Source organism: Meles meles, chromosome 5, assembly GCF_922984935.1.
Source record: "Meles meles chromosome 5, mMelMel3.1 paternal haplotype, whole genome shotgun sequence".
In the NCBI taxonomy this organism is placed as follows: Eukaryota; Metazoa; Chordata; class Mammalia; order Carnivora; family Mustelidae; genus Meles; species Meles meles.
In genome coordinates, this window is record NC_060070.1 from 47642897 (window position 1) to 47655541 (window position 12645).

The following is a 12645-nucleotide window of genomic DNA, read 5'->3' on the forward strand; positions in this document are numbered from 1 at the left end:
TCTGTCACTTTTTAAAGGTTTGAAAATCAACGAACTAGACACTTCATAGGGCATATCCAGCTCAAACAATTTCCACATCGGTAGAATGAGGATAGTGACAGTTTCATTTCATAGGTATCTGAAGGACGAACATGATGTTACATGTAGAAGAGGGCATAGAATATAGGAAGGATTCAATATGTTAGCTGTTATCCATCCCCCACTCCAAATAGGCCCCTCATAAATAAGACTGCATTTTATCTGACTCTTAAACTTTGAGTATGCAGTGTTGACCTGAAAAAATTGCCGAATCTGTCTTATATCAAAAACACTATAAAAATGTCTTAGATATTTACTCTGGATTTTTAGTATAACCATTTTATTTCTAGTTTTTGTACATTGCTTTTCCCTTCTACACTTGAAAGTCTTCTCCTTCTCCATCAGATTTTTGAAATAATTATGACCAGATACAATTACGAAATTATTATTATTTTTTGAGAGAGAGAAAGCAAGCATGAGTGGGTGGGGGAGGGACAGGGGCATAGGGAGAGAGAGAATATTTAGCAGACTCCTTGCTGGGCCTGGAACCTGTCACTGGGCTGGATTTCACTATCCTGAGATCATGACCTGAACTGAAATCAGTTGGATGCTTAACCGACTGAGCCACCCAGGCACCCAACAATTATGTAATTATACACATCAATGTGTTTCAGGCTTTGCAGTGCTTGGGAAAGTGACATCAGCATCCACTCTCTAACCCTGCCCTCTGCAACCTGCTTGGAGCTGCTGCTGATATTATCAAGGAATAACGCCACACTGCCTCCATCCCTTCGCTCTATGAACTCCTTTCAGGTAAGTACAGTTTATTTACCAGGAGATAATTTTTCAGTTTTACTTGTAACTGTTTTTTTAAGGGTCTTTTATTTCATAGGAGATAGCCCACAGAACCCACAGTTCCAGATAATAATAATGATAAGCACAATGCATGTAATGCTTTGTCTGTCTCTTTGAAATAAACAGTAGAGGCTCAGAACTGATTAGGTAGTTGTCTAATGGTGGCAGAACCCATATCAGTCTAACTCCAGAGTTTGTTCTCTTAACCTCCATCTCCTGCGTCTGAGAGAAATGGCAGAAACACTTGACAAAGACACTGTGAATGCCACTTTACTTTTCCTAGCTTTGCCCTAGAACAAAGATTTTCATCCATTATTAGTAACTTTGCTATTGTTAGCTTGCAGTTGAATCGCCAAATAGATGTTTAACATGAATGGTGCCCCACCCACTTCCAGCACCTTTTCCCTATTTCCCAAGTCCTCTCTCATCACTTGGACACTCCTTTGGATAATTATCTGTGCTCCTGGTAAAGGACATGGTCAGAATAAAACAAACAGGACAAAACAACATATGTGGTCTAATCAACAGGAAGACCTCCTCCTCCCTGGTAGGCAGCTCATTGTACTGTGGTGGCAAATGGGAATTAAATGTTAACTATTTGCTTAAGTTTGACCCACAGCTCCTGAATGTAACGTTGAACTTACCTATGACTTTTGACAATGGAAAAATAGTCATGAGCTCTCTGAGGCTGATGAGAAGGTCACATGCATTGCTGAGAAATGAGTAAACATAGGTTGGCTCTACTTCTGAAGGATTGTGGCTGCATCCTAAGATAACTTCAGGATCAGTGTAGATTGCTTGATATACCTCTGTGTTAAAACAAGATGTGGATTTTATTGTGAATTATAGCTCAGGAAATTGTTTTAAAAAATTACTCCAAGAGAATGCTTCCAAACACATTTTACAAGGCCAGCATTACCCTGATACCAAAACCAGACAAGAATGCCACTAGAAAGGAGCTCCTGGGTGGCTCAGTCATTAAGTGTCTGCCTTTGGAGAATGCCACTAGAAAGGGGCTCTCGGGTGGCTCAGTCATTAAGTGTCTGCCTTTGGCTCGGGTCATGATCCCAGGGTCCTGGGATCGAGCCCCACATCAGGCTCCTTGCTTCGAGGGGAGTCTGCTTCTCCCTCTCCCACTCCCCCTGCTTGTGTTCCTGCTCTCACTATCTCTTTCTCTGTCAAATAAATAAAATCTTAAAAAAAAAAACAAGAATGCCACTAGAAAAGAAAACTACAGGCCAATATCCCTGATGAACATAGATATAAAAATCCTCAACAAAATATAACAAACCTTTGAATTCAATATACAATGAATATATTGGCATTTACTCCAGAGATGCAGGGATGGTTCAACATCTGCAAATCAATAAGTGCAATATACCACATTAACAAAATGAAGGGCAAAAATTATATGATCATCTCAATAGAGTTAGAAAAAAACTTGACAAAATTCAATATCCATTTGTGATTAAAAACTCTCAATAAAGTGGGCATGGAGGGAACATACCTCAACATAATAAAGGCCATAATATGACAAGCTCATAGTTAACATCATACTCAATGATAAAATCAGGAATAAGATAAGGATGCTCACTCTCACCACTTTTATTTAACATAGTATTAGAAGTCCTAGCCAAAGCAGTTAGGTAAGTAAAAGAAATAAGAGGGATCTAAATTAGAAGGAAAAGGAAGTAAAACTATTTACAGATGATATATTACATAGAGAAAATCTTAAAGACTACCAAAGAACCAGTAGAACTAATGGAAGAAAAAGTTTCAAGATACAAAATCAATATACAAAAATCTGTTGTGTTTCTCTATTCTAATAACAAAATATCAAAAAGAGAACTTAAGGGGCACCTGGGTGGCTCAGTTGATTAAGCATCTGCTTTCAACTCAGGTCATTATCTCAGGGTTCTGGGATCGAGCTGCGTGGGTTCCCTGCTCTGTGGGGAGCCTGTTTCTCCCCTTCCCTTTGCCATTTCTCCTGCTTGTACTCTCTCTTTCTCTTTTTTTCTCTCTGTCACATAAATAAATAAAACCTTTAAATAATTAAGAAAATCCCTTTTCCAATTATATCGTAAAGAATAAAATACCTAGGAGTAAATAAAGTTGAGGTTAAAAATCCTGCACACTGAAAGCTATAAGACATTAATGAAAGTAATCAAAAAAGACACAAATAAATGGGTAGATAGTCTGTGCTCATGGATTAAAAGAATTGATATTATTAAAATATCCATACCACCTAAGGCAACCTAAAGATCGGTGCAATCCTTATCACAATTCCAATGGCATTTTCCACAGAACTAGACAAAGAATTCTTAAATTTGTGTGAAACCTCAGAAGACCCCAAATAGCCAAAGCAGTCTTGACAAAGAACAACAAAACTGGAAATATTATGCTTATAGAGTTCACACTGTATTACAAAGCTATAGTAATCAAAACAGTATGGTCTTGGCATAAAAAACAGATACATAGATCAGTGGAACAGAATAGAGAGCCCAGGAATAAACCCATGTGTATACATGGTCAACTAATTTATGACAGGGAAGCCAAGAATATACAACAGGTAAAGGGCAGTCTCTTCAGTGAATGGTGCTGGGAAAACTGGATAGCCATAGGCAAAAGGATGAAATTAGACCATCTCTAAAATTAACTCAAAATGGATTAAAGACTTGAGTGTGAGACCTGAAAGTATAAAACTCCTAGAAGAAAACGTAGGAGGAAATTTCCTTGACAATGGTCTTGGTGATGATTTTTTAAATCTGACACCAAAAGCAAAAATAAATAAAGGACTACATCAAACTGAAAAGCTGCTGTACAATAAAGGAAATCATCAACAAAATGAAAAGATGACCTACTGAGTGGGAGAAAATATTTGCAAATCATAGATCTCGTAAGGGGTTAATATCCAAAATATATAAAGAACTCCTACAACTCAGTAGCAAAAATCCCAAACACTTCAATTAAGAAATGAACAAAAGATCTGTAGAGACATTTTTCCAATTAATGTAGATATAGATGGCCAACATCAACATCAACATACAGATGGTCAACATCACGAATCATCAGAAAAATACAGATCAAAACCGCAGTGAGCTATCATCTCACACCTGTTAGGATGGTGATCATCAAAAATATAAGAACCAGTGATGGTGAGATTGTGGTGAAAAGGGAAGCCTTGTGCACTCTTGTGGGAATGTATATTGGTGTAGCCCCTGTGGAAAACACAAACCTGTTGGCCAAAAAATTAAGAATAGAACTAGCATATAATCCAGCAATAACACTGCTGCATGTTTATTGAAAGCAAATGAAAACACTAACTTGAAAAGGTCTGTGCATCCCCACTTCATTGCAGCATCGTTTACAATAGCCAAGATATGGAAACAAACTGAGTGTCCCAACTATGGATGAATGAATAAAGAAGTTGTGGGGCATATATATGCAATTCAACCATAAAAAAGAATAAAACCCTGCCATTTGTGGCAACATGGTTGGACCTAGAGGAGATTATACTAAGTGAAATAAGTCAGACAGAAAAAGACATACCATATGATCTCATTTATATATGGATTCTAAAAAACAAAACCAAAGAAACCCAAGTTCACAAATATGGTGAGGACAAAACAGGTAAAGGTGATCAAAAGGTACAAAATTCCAGTTATGAAATAACTCACTTCCGGGGATATAATGTACATCATGGTGACTATAGTTAAATAATACTGTATTGCATATTTGAAGGTTGCTAATAGATTAGATCTTAAAAGTTCTCGTCATAAGAAAAAAAAATTTGTAACTGGGATGGTGCTGGATGTTTACTAGACTTATCATGATGATCATTTTGTACTGTATATAAATATGAAGTTGTTGTACACCTGAAACTAATATAACGTCATATGTCAATTATATCTCAATTAAAAATATTTTTTAAATAACTGCTCCAGTCTAATTTGCATACATATTCTCCTGGGAAGCTGTGATATTATGTTTGATAGTTTGGGCTTTGTGTACCTGTTTTATTTATCAGCTTCAATCCTGAACTCTCAAAGGAACCTCTGAAAATACCGTCTCATTTTGTAAGAGAGGAAGCTGAAATTCAGAGAGGTAGAGTGAATTTGCCAGGGAATACCCACCGTGTTAGAGAGAACTGGACTCACCAGGCTTGTGCCCTGGTAATTCCACCTGCTACTCAAACTCAATACTTGCTGAAGTCCTGGAAGATGGAGGGGTTGTGAGTGGTAGATGGAGGCAGGTTATATCTGCCTTGGAATGTTCACAAACACACCTTATTTTGCAGTTACTTATAATTATTTATATACTACCCTGAACCAGAAATGATTTAAAATTCTGTATTATCAATCCCTATTTCTTTTAAGTTTTGCTCATTGGATTGAACATTGAATAACATAAAAGTTTGTTTATGCCCACAAACATTTATGGAGGGAGATGTAAGAAACTTAATAGTGGTTATCTTTGGGGAGCAAAGCTGTAAAACATTTACTATTTAAGTCACTTTCTTATGTACTGTTTGAAATGTTTATGTGATGGGTGAGTGGGGATCAAGAGAGACGACTCTGACTTGGAGGATGTTATAGCGTATGAGGGAGATAGAATAATCATCCATGTGTGATATAAATTGAGAATATTTTTATTACAAAGTAGCCTAGAGTCTTAAAGAGATTAAGGTAGAAGAGTAATTTAAACTGGGTTTGGGGGGAATTGAGAGGAGGTCCATCCTGTATTGTCCCTGAGACAGAGGAGGTCTTAATCCCTTGACGGATCTCAGCTCAGGCTCATGTCAGCACCTGGGCATGAAAGGGCTGTGTGCGCTCAGGGGTATTAGTGTCCTCTCATAGCCGCTCAACCACAGGAGCTCTGTGACTCCCTCCCTACCTGTGATTATACTTCCTCTGGTTTCAGCCTGGTTGCTGAATATTATTAATCAGAAGCACAGAGCTTTCCCAGTTTCCAAGCTTCAGAGAAACTTGGCACAAGTTCACGAACAGTGTCTGCAAAAGCAACGAAGTCCTTGCTGCTACCTCTAGAATGAAGTGTTCTTATCAGGACCATACCAGGAACCTACTTCCTTATGCAGGTCTTCACTGCAAGATAAAGGATCAGTGAAGAAGGGGAGGATGTCTGTCAGGATTAGAAAGAGATGCTCTGCTTTTTCATCTTCGAAACACCTACTTAATCATTTATTACAATGGCAAGGAGTGGGGCTGCTAATTTTACCCATATTTGGGATTTACTTTTTTCAATTCGAAATTCACTGTAATGCACATCTTTTAAAGTGCTGTATTGGCAAGAGCTGTAAAATAGTAGAATGACACTTGTTAAAGATACCATCTTTACATTTCCAGTTCTCTTACTTTCCAGGCCAACTTAGTGACTGCTGCATTCATGTAAAAATGTTATTTTAGGTTCCAGGGATTCAAACGGCACTCCTGCTTGAACTGCTATCACTGCCAGATCCCAAAAGGATAGGCTTACCTTATTCATTAGAGCTATTAAAATATATTAAATTTTAACTTCTTAAATTACAATGTAGCATTTCTTTTAGGCCAATAAGTATATCTTTTGGTGGATTTGTTGTAATTTTAACTTGTACCGTGTTACCATACCTTCGTATCCATAGTGTGACTCTGAGCAAACAGAATGTAGGATTTGGTTGAGAATCACTGATTCATTGCTAAGCACATCCTGTAGTTGTTGCGCCCCAAGAGGAAGGATGGATTTATGTCACTACCGGCTTAAAATTCTTCCACGACCTTCCTATTGCAATGAGAACAAAATCCAAACACCTTATCGGAAGCAAGACCTACCTTTGGCACTCTTGGTGGACAGTTAATCAGGCCCAAGGCCCCAAAGGTCCCAGTTGAGCACTGTTTTCCCAGTTTGCACGTGCTTCCATTTCTTCTGCAGTTGGGTCTCTTCCACTCTAAGCGTAGAATAACTAAGTGGTAACATGGCAGAGGGCTCCATTAATAGATGCAGTCATCTGGCCAAACTCTTCTGTCTCTCCTAATTTATGGTTTGACTCCCACAGAGAATTCCCAAGAAGAGTCTTCCTTGGAAACTTATACTCACCTGGGAGATAAGGAGTGTTCCACTGCCTCAAGCCCTGAACTGAGGAAATCTTTTTTGTTCTCTCCCACACCTTCCCCTCAATCAGCTGTTCCCGGCCTTCCAAACTGTGTGGGTGGCATTTCTAAGGGCACAGAGCCCCCAAATTAAAGCTTCTTTGTTTCCCCCAGGTAGATTGCTGTGTTCTATCATAATTGTAAATGTTTTCACAGACATCATCCTTTTTTAAATCCTCACAACAAACCCTATTTTAAAGGTACAGAAAGGAAGTCATCTAGACAAGTTCATGTAACTACTAATATGCACGGCTGTGTTTTTTATTTTATTTTTTTTAAAGATTTTATTTATTTATTTATTTGACAGAGAGAGCTGGTTCTGAGTCTATTATTTATTTCATCCCATGACAATTTCTTCAAAGAAAATGTCAAATGGTCCTTTTTCACAGTCCTGGGTTTTATATTACCTTATTTTTACCATCTGGCAGCAAGTTTTTCTTTTATAAATATCATCCTTTAGAGAACCACAATCTTCAAACATGGGTACAGTATGAGTAACATTCTCAAGCATTATGGATCCTAGCAAAAAAGTTGAGCTTCATCAGGTTAACAGTTTTATGTATATGCTGTGTGATTGAATTATGTAGTGAAAATATGTAGAAAAGAAGAAACAGAAAAAGCTTTATAGAGTTCATCTGATAATTAGGGTTGGTTAGGGATATTTCTCAGCTCTAGATGGATTTGAAATCATACACTCTTCACTGCAGAAGGATGAAGCCAATGAAGCATCTTAAATAAGGGGTCTGTAGACAGATTAGAGAAGAAGAATCTCATTTATGTTACCTGTATGTAGTTTGATTTTTAACTTTAAGAAATCCACTAATAGTTGAATTTCATCATTTCCACGATGTAAAAATTATATCCAACCTCTCAATTGTTCAAAAGTTAATAATTTTACAAATAATTCTCCCATCCTTCTGCTTTTTTACTACTGCTAAGACCTCTGTCATGAGAGAAGAGGGAAGGAAAGTAACACATGAAAATTTGGTTTAATCAGTTGGCCATTTATTGGCATCTCGGGTAAAAAGTTTTGATTAGGGACACCTGGGTGGCTCAGTTGGTTGAGCCGCTGCCTTTGGCTCAGGTCATGATCCCAGCGTCCTGGGATTGAGTCCCACATCGGGCTCCTTGCTCTGCGGGGAGCCTGCTTCTCCCTCTGCCTCTGCCTGCCGCTCTGTCTCCCTGTGCTTGCCCTCTGTCTCTGACAAATAAATAAATAAAATCTTTTGAAAAAAAAGTTTTGATCATAGAGTAGTTTGAAGGACACTGTGGTTTAATTTAAAACATTTTAAGAAATATATTCTCTATAGAGGCTCCAAGAAATCGTGAAGCAGAGGCCTGAGAACTTTACAGATACAGTAGCAACAAAGGGCTTCAGAGAAGAGAAAGTGAGGTTTCTATCTCTATGCCTTTTTTTTTCATCTACTTTCAGATACCACACTACTCAAATGCCCTTATCTTTCTCTTGCATGCTATGTTCATCTCTGGGTAAATTATAGCCATTATTATCTTTTTTTTTTAAGATTTTTTATTTATTTATTTGTCAGAGAGAGAGAACAGGCAGACTGAATGGCAGGCAGAAGCAGAGGGAGAAGCAGGCTCCCTGCTGAGCAAGGAGCCCGAGTGGAACTCGATCCCAGGACGCTGGGATCATGACCTGAGCCAAAGGCAGCCACTTAACCAACTGAGCCACCCAGGTGTCCCCATTATTATCTTTATTTATTTATTTATTTATTTATTTATTTGACAGAGAGAGAGATCACAAGTAGGCAGAGAGGAAGGCAGAGAGAGAGGGGGAAGCAGGCTCCCTGCTGAGCAGAGAGCCCGATGCGGGGCTCGATCCCAGGACCCTGAGATCATGACCTGAGCCGAAGGCAGCGGCTTAATCCACTGAGCCACCCAGGCGTCCCCCCATTATTATTTTTTAAAGTAACATTTTACAAATTGATTATGAAAAGATCATGACTTTCATGATAAAAATTAGAAAGTACAGAAAAATGTAAAAAAAAATTGAAATCTCTGTGAATAACCAACATTGGCATTGTAGGGTTATTCTTGTTAGTGTTTTTTATGTGTGCTTTGAAAATGCACATGCCAATGTACATACCCAAATACAAATCATTTTAGTATAAAACTGGCCTCATTGGAAGTGCTGGGAATGAGATACTGGCAGTATTCTGCTCTTTCCTTTGCTTCATCTTCTGGCATAAAGACAATCTTCCTGGAGACTGCTAAAGGGCTTTGGGGTACTTTTATACAAAGGTCCTATTATTAGGTGAACCTGGATAAGATGGGAGGCAGTAAGCCATTGCAGATGTCCAGGGCTTGCTGCAGACTTAACAGGAGGTAGATAGACCTTCATCAAGATGGGCAGGCACTTGCTAGAATTTGTGCTTGGCTCTCGTGGTAATCCTTGTATGCATTCCAGAGAATTAAGGGAGTAGTGTTGGCACCCTCAAGTCCTGAGAAGTGTCAGCCTTCTTTCTTTCCTGCTGATTCTTTTGTCCTCAGTGGGCAGAGATAATCAGGAGTTGAGTGCTACTCAATATATTTAGGCAATCCAGTTCTCAAAGGTAGTGATTACTGCTCTATTTTCATTCTCTCCTCAAAACAGATTTCTGAGAATTGCCTCAGCAATTTGGGTGTGAAAAGGATGTTGCCTCCTTCATCCCTTTTTGCCCTGCAGGGCATTCTTGGTTTGGGAAAATGAGCAGGTATCCTTAGTTTAATCCAGCTCTGTAGTGTGGATTCTGTCTTCCTCTGCCTCCTTACCTACCTGACTACCATGCTGATTTACTCTCAGGAGAGCTGGGAAGATGGGCCCAGGCAGAGAGCCAGCCAGTGGCCGTTCACCCTTCCCACGTTCCCTGCCGTGTGCCTTGCTCCTGACACTGGTCTGTATCTGAGGAGCTCCTAGACTTGGGTTTGGGTAGCTTGACTGGGCTGGGAGTGCTCTGCCTTTGACTTCACTGGGAAAAGCAGGAATTGAGGTTTGCTCCAGAAAGTCAATAATAATATCTCTTGTTTTGCTTGTTTTAGGACATTAACTTTTTAAAGGAAATGCATACTCATAGCCCCAAAAAATAGAATCTTAAAATTAAACCGACTACTATCTAGCCCAGTTCAGTCCATCTGTCCTTCCTGACATGGTGGGGAGAGAAGGCCTGATGGCAACGCCTGGCAGGCTGTAAGTATCCTTTGCCATTTGAGGGCACTCCCTGTCTGCACTTCTACTCTGAAATGGGTGTCGGGAGGGCTGGAAGACAAATAGGGTCTGTCTAATTCTGTGATGATGGGTTATGACTGGTGTTGATTCTTATCTGTCTAAGTATCCATGGGAAGCTTTTTAAAATTCAGGTTTCTGAGTCAGTAACCCTGAAGGAGAGCCCAGGAATCTGTATTCTAACAAACATCCAAAGTGTTTCTAATAAAGGTTTTCCAGAACCAAGGTAAAAAACACTTACATGATAATAGAATCTACTCCCAGTGAATGTTAAGGAAAAAAATCTTTTAATTATGATGAAAATCTGGTCACTAGCTCAAAGAAGTTAATTATTTTCCTCTTGTCTTCACTTTTCATTATCAATCTGCACTTATTGAAGTAAAGTGAATCGTCATGAAGCTTGTATTTCTTCTTTCCTTTTTTTTTCTTCTTCCTTTAGCTGTCCCTTTCACACTGGGGTGCTTTGTAGACTCCAGTTGTTAGTTGCCTGGTAAGTCATCTTGCTGTCATTCAGGATGAACATCCAGTATCCCGGTGTCTCCCAGCCTGAGTTTCTTCCTTCTCTCGGCGATCTACAACCTCTGGAGTCCTCTCTCCAGTATGGTCTGGTAGGACAGTCGTTTGTCCTGAGGAAGGATGCTCAAGGTGGTGTGTACTCTTAGATCTGCCAACTGGACTTGTGACGCCAGTCTAGTTAGGTAACCTGTATGGGTCCCGGTTTCTTTATCTGTACATTGAGGAGTCTGAATTAGATTATAATGTTCCTTTTAAAGTAGATGTACAGGGGCGCCGGGGTGGGTCAGTGGGTTCAAGCCTCTGCCTTCGGCTCATGTCTGATCCCAGGGTCCTGGGATCGAGCCCCACATTGGGCTCTCTGCTCCACAGGGAGCCTGCTTCCCCTCTCCCCTCTCTCTGCCTGCCTCTCTGCCTACTTGTGATCTGTCTGCCAAATAAATAAATAAATAAATCTTTAAAAAAAAAAAAGTAGATGTACACAGAGTCATTTTGTCTCTTCCCAGCTGTTCCTAATTTATTCACCAAGGCTGAATAATACAACTTTATTCCTTAAAGTGACTAGGTTTCTCCTGGATGTCCTGAAAGTATTTCACAGAAGAAAGGCATGGATAAAGCCGCATTACGTAGTTTCTCTTTCCTCTCCAAGAGAATGAAGTCCACGTCACAAGAACCTTCATAACAGCCCCAAGGAAATATCAGGAATGATGAGACTGGAGATCTGCCTGGTCTTCTATTCTTACTCCAGAGACCCAGGTCATTCCTTCGTGGGACAATCCCCACCAGATGGGCTGTCTGTCAGAGAAAAGGAAAGGGAAGAAAGCTTCCTTTGGACAGCCTTCCACCCTCCCCTCAGTCTTCTTCCGCTTTTCGGTTCACCTCCTCTGTCCGACTCTGGATCCTGGTCCACACTGAAACATTTGTGACTTAAGAATTTTCCAGTGCTTTTGTGTTTGCATTTATTTGTAAATATGGTTATTCCAAGAAAGTTGTCTAAAATGTGAACCTTTCCCCTTGCCGGCAACCATTAAGGAGAGGACTTGGTTCTTTCTCACACACTTATTAGCACAGCTATGGTTCAATCAGGTGGCTTCCTGGTGGCAGGTTTTGCTTCCTTGGAAAGGTGGCTAGAGCTGTATGTCTGCTTTTAGAAATAAAGTAGCATCATAATTGAAATGACTGAACTTGCTTTTCCCATGGAAGAAGCTAGTGTACTGTTCACTAGAGCTTTGCTGATGGGAGGGGGAAAGAACAGTCTGGGAATGATGCCAACCTTCAAGGGTATGATGGATTGGAGGGTGGCACTGTTCTAAGCCTCCACTGAGAACCTCTCATGAACCCTTCTAGCAACGACTTAAAGCTGCAACAAAGCGAGGAGATTTAGAACAGGAAAGGTGTTGGGGAACCAGGCCAAAGGGACTGTGAAAAATGAAGTTATTTTATCGTCCTTTCCAAACGTGCCCTTCTAGACCTGATAAGTGACACAGGGAAAAGCCCTGGCATGGAGGTGAGAGATGGGTTTGGGTTCTGAGCTACTCCACCTGCATCAGTATGATGGGGTGCAAGTCACTCACCTGTCTAGAGCTCAGGTTTCTTAGAAATCCACTGATGCTAAGTTTCAGTGGTTAAAGGATTCACAGTACTGTGAAAGCTTATGAATTAAGTTCCCCTGAAGAAGCAAGGCTGGCATCTAATCTAAGGCTAGCATCCCTTTAAAGATAAAGACCAGCATGTTTCTTCTTACTAGTTTAGAAGCTGGGAGTGATGGTTGCAGAGGATTGATTGTGTTGAAATGGCAGGGAAGGTATGTCTGTAGCTTCAGCTGAAGCTTCATGCAGTTAATATCTGGAGTTAGCTTTCAACAGTTCAAGGCAGTTGCATTAATCTGTAGCA

At 39.9% G+C, this 12645-nt stretch overlaps 1 protein-coding gene across 5 annotated transcripts in view; it reads left to right on the forward strand.

Moving 5' to 3' along the window:
* UBE3D (ubiquitin protein ligase E3D) overlaps window positions 1-12645 on the forward strand; it is a 166995-nt gene that overhangs the window by 102119 nt on the left and 52231 nt on the right. For all 5 annotated transcript variants that reach the window (XR_006818258.1, XM_046004316.1, XM_046004317.1 and 2 more), the window contains one exon: window positions 693-831. Coding sequence is in view for 4 of the 5 variants with exons in the window: in XM_046004316.1 (XP_045860272.1) it covers window positions 693-831 (139 nt within the window). In the remaining variant the exon portion in view is untranslated. The remainder of the gene's footprint in view (window positions 1-692; window positions 832-12645) is intronic.